General features: G+C 36.9%; 1 protein-coding gene across 1 annotated transcript; it reads left to right on the top strand.

Annotated features, from left to right (window-relative positions):
• Nucleotides 1–272: 272 nt before the first annotated feature.
• LOC145681359 (uncharacterized) lies at nucleotides 273–1070 on the top strand. The gene has a single exon (XM_081753014.1). It carries the CDS (start codon nucleotides 273–275, stop codon nucleotides 1068–1070), a length of 798 nt encoding a protein of 265 aa, XP_081609140.1.
• Nucleotides 1071–4634: the final 3564 nt, after the last annotated feature.

Raw genomic sequence — 4634 nt, 5'->3', positions numbered from 1 at the left:
GTTAATGGAATCTGGATTTATATTGGATACTCTCATGGGGATATGGAATTTAGTGGAATAAATATATAAAGAGTAATCAGTGCATTTATGTTTGTTGGTGTAAAAGCATTTAGACATAACAAGTTAGATAAGATGTTCTATTGGATTTGAAACATTGGAAGATAGTTAGCACAGATCCAGTTTTGACACTCCAGTATATTTAATAAATCATTAAATCATATCTGACACTTTGGCGCAGTCGAATCAAAGAATTTACGCTTAAAGCTGTGAAGATGTCGGCAATCCCTAGTTTTCCACCTCTGGATATCCAAAATGATAGACTTCAATCGTATATCGAGAGATTCGAACACATGTGCATTGCTGCACAAATACCTGACGATAGGAAAATATCCACTTTGTTTACAGTCATGGGAACAGAAGCATACGAAGAGTTATGCAATATTTGTTGGCCTGAATCACCCTCCAGTAGATCTTATCAGGATATTGTAAAAGCTATGAAAGAACATTATGCTGCAAAAGTTAATGTTATTTCTGAAAGGTATAAATTTCATTCCATTAAACAGAAACAATGCCAATCTATACCTTCCTTTGTTCTGGAACTGAAAAAACAATCAGCTTACTGTGATTATAAATGTTGCTTAGAGGATAATTTAAGGGACCAATTTGTTTTTGGTATTGGTGATGAAGCAATTAGACGGAAATTATTGAATACTGAGAATCTCACTTTCCAAAAAGCAATAGAGATAGCACAAACAATGGACAGTACGGAGAAACAATTGCTAATGTTTAAATCGTCATCAAATTCATATTGCAATGTTATACGTCAGGAAGAGGACAAGGTATTTCACAGAAGGATGAACCAAAGACAAGTTACAGTCTCATCTACCGAAGCATTACCTATTATCATACGTCATTGTAAGTTTTGTGGAGGACAGCATAGGAAAGGAAATTGTCCAGCTTGGGGAAAACAATGCATCAATTGCAATCGCAAAAACCATTTCGCTCGAGTTTGTCAATCTGGCACTGTTCCATATTCTAAAGCCACCGATATCAATTATGGAGGCGATTAAAGTGGACGATAATACGGATAAACAACAGCTGGACGAATTAAATACTTTGGCTAACATCATAAGATTGGATACGATATCTGTGGATGAGGCTAATGGTGAAAATACGTGCGAAGATGAACTTAAAAATAGTTCACCTAGCATAATTTTTGGAGATTTGGCTCAACTTTGTTGAAACCCAAAGTTCAGTACACACAAAATATACACTTAAATCCTTCCTTGAACCTTTATTCTTTATCTGTACCTTTCAGTACACTATATTCTATACAATATTTATCCACAACTATTTCAATCCTTTTGTATTTCTTCAAACCATATCTTAAACTAATATCTTCATAACCTAAATCTTCATAATCTCATTTTACTCTACATCTTGTTTATATTCACATGCTATAAACTACTCTCTCAAATAAAAATATCAGTATGTGCCTCATTTACAAGCACTTTGCACAGATCCAGTTTTGACACACCAGTATATTTAATAAATCATTAAATCATATCTGACAAATATCATATTGACATTTTATTTTTTGGGAATGTGTGCACATAATAAGTGTTATTCCTAATGTACTAGATCCAAAATTTCTACAAAAGTGTGCGTTTACTGTAGTATTATTACTATTAAGTTTAAATGATGATTTTTGTACTTACGCAACTTACAGTGGGTATATAAATAGGTTATGCATATACAGTTGTGTACGCAGACATTCGTGATCGAGAGTTCAAGATCCAATATCGTATAATTTTAGGTGTTTATAAACAAATAGTATGTTCGTTTTATCATACTTTGTTCAAGGTGTTAAAACCCTTCTCTCGAGTATATCCGTACCCAAACATTACCATTCAAAATAGTATTAGTAGTAAAACATGAAACTAACAATTTATATATGAGATGTAATCGCATATGAAGACGTTTTCTTAATTTCTGGCTAGTGTGTACATAGGAGCAGATCAATATATGCTTCAAAGGAAAGGGTAAATACTCGGTACCAGGGACATTAGTGGTGGTTGGATGCATTTTAGCATCCCTTTCAGCAGTAACGCTCTGTGAAACGTGGACTTACTGCTTAACGGAATATCCGAAACACATGAAGAACCCAGGTCTCCCACGGAAAATTTACGGAAGCTAACCATATATATCCACAGGAAATCTCCCGACGGATCTATAGTTTTCGCAATCACTGAGTTGAATACTAATGTTTCCTACGCTGCTTAAGTGCAAACTTATCTACTATGCTCATGAGGGGGTAAAAATAAAGCCTAAAGTTACCTATATTTAGGTTAAATTTACAATTTCCTGGATCGATAAGTTGTTAGTAACAATGAAATTTAAGCTCCAGATCGGAAAGGAAAAGACATGTCAACTGGTAATAGAATCAGACGTTCATTAATTATTTACTTTACTCCTATTGATAGGAAGAGGTCTGTGTCAGATATAAAAGTGTGAGAGGAGCAAATAGAACAAGTGGGTAGTTTTCAATATATGGGTAGTATTCTTAGTAATGACATGAAGTGCGAACGTGAAATAAAGGATAGGAATGGCGAAAGAAGCCTTTAGGAGGAAGAAAAGTCTGTGTTCTGGGACCTTGAATGGAGAGTTGAGAAAAAGACTCATAAAATGCTTCGTATGGAGTGTTGTACTGTATGGGGCGAAGACGTGGACATTAGGTAAAAGTGATGAAAGACGACTGGAAGCATTCGAAATGTGGGTGTGGAGAAGGATGGAAAGAATTAGTTGGGTCGAGCGGAAAACGAATGAGTGGGTGTTAGAAATGGTGGGGGAGAAAAGGACACTTTTAGATATTGTTCAGAAGAAGAGAAACTGTTTGGGACATTGTCTAAGAAGAAATTGTATCATGACGGACGTCATGGAGGGTATGGTGGCGGGAAAGAGAGGCAGAGGTCGAAGGAGACTACAATTAATGGATGATTTAAAACAGAAAGATCATAAGTGGAAGACGAAGAGGTTAGCGGAGGACCGTGGAGCATGGTAGCTTCTCAGCTGCTGCAAGTGACCTGCCAGTAAGGACAGAATACCTATGATGTTGATGATAGGGAAAATGCATTATTCTTTTTATTTCTTTATGTCATGTATTTTTACAAGTCTTTTTCGACTTTCGGCTTATGGTGGATTGGCGGGGTACAAGATGTATGCATGAAAGGAGAGGATAAGTACCAGTGACGACAGATATTAGTGTCAAATTCATAGTTTAATGGTCTCTGAGGTGACTAGTGAGACTCTTGAAGCCATTGAAGCCTAACGTCAGCCACTATTGTCAGCGGGAAGATGAAAAATAACGTGCCTAAAATTACCAATATTAGTGACGAATTCATAGTTTTCGGAATCATTGAGATGGATAGTGATACAACCAGCGTCGTTCAAATCCAAATTTAGCTCCCTTCGCCATCGGCTGGTAGCATGTGGAAATAACACTTCCAATCTGACCGGTATCGCTGTGGTTTCCGTAGTCTTCCGGATCATCAAACTGTTTGGTGACAATCCTGATGACGTTTAATTCACAACTTAGGCAAAAAGGGACAAGTCAGTTTTCCCGGGTATTAAGAAGGTTAACATCGAAGAAGTTGGTCTTCGTTATTTATTTGTTTCACTAACTTATTTACTTTCCAGTATATTGAATAAACCTTATTCTCCCCATGCGAAATATGAGTACTTCAGCTGGATAGTATCGAGAAAGAGAAATATAAAAAATGTATTATTATTGATATTTCATACTCTATAATACAATGATATCCCATTACTTCATATATATATTTCTAGTATATTAAGAGTTTGTGTGTTACTGCTCTGAGTATCTGTACTATAATTTACTTTTATATCTATTGTGAGAAAACAAATTATTAATTTCCTTCAGCAGAACAGAAACCATGAATTATTATTGGTCGCGAACGAAATTATATTTAACGTCATAAATTTCGTTTCTTTTGATTTTTTTTAAAAACTTGCACAGCAGAATATATCCTTAAACATCTAATTCTACACAAATCAGCGTGACCTAATGGTTACTTTTTACCTACGAGACCTGCCCAAAAAGCAATTGACGTTTTGGCCTATCGTGGCAGTGGGAGGGGCTAGAGCCACTATCTTGTGTCAGAACTTTCCAACAGTCAGTACGTATACAGCTGTAGTAGCGTGAGAACCGTGAAGTTCTTATTGTGCTTTCTGTGACGTATGTGCGCTACAATAGAAAATACTACCTCTTGTAAGGTGCGTTCTGCGATTAGATTTTTGTTGGCAGAAAACCACAAAGTAATTGAAGTCCATCGCGAACTGTGTAAAGTGTACGGACATGGAATAATGAGTGAAGGCCGATTGATGTCACGCCCACACTGGGACAAACGAACCACAGAGCTCTTCGATAGTTTTGGATGACAGGTGTTCGATCACCCACTACACATCCTGGATTTTGTGCCAAGTGACTAACCCCTCTTCCCAGCAATGAAGACATGGCTTGCTACACAACGCTTTGATACTGACGCCGAACGGCATGCTGGTGTAAGCCAGCGTTTGAAATCGCAGGCGGCAGGTGTCTACCGCAACGGAATTGA

Source organism: Thermobia domestica, chromosome 3 (assembly GCF_964235325.1).
Source record: "Thermobia domestica chromosome 3, izTheDome1.hap1.1, whole genome shotgun sequence".
NCBI lineage: Eukaryota > Metazoa > Arthropoda > Insecta > Zygentoma > Lepismatidae > Thermobia > Thermobia domestica.
The sequence above is the reverse complement of the archived record's forward strand: the minus strand, read 5'-3'. Positions and strand labels throughout refer to the sequence as shown.

Coding starts and splice junctions, on each gene's coding strand:
- LOC145681359 (XM_081753014.1), top strand. CDS start 273: ATGTCGGCAATCCCTAGTTTTCCACCTCTGGATATCCAAAATGATAGA.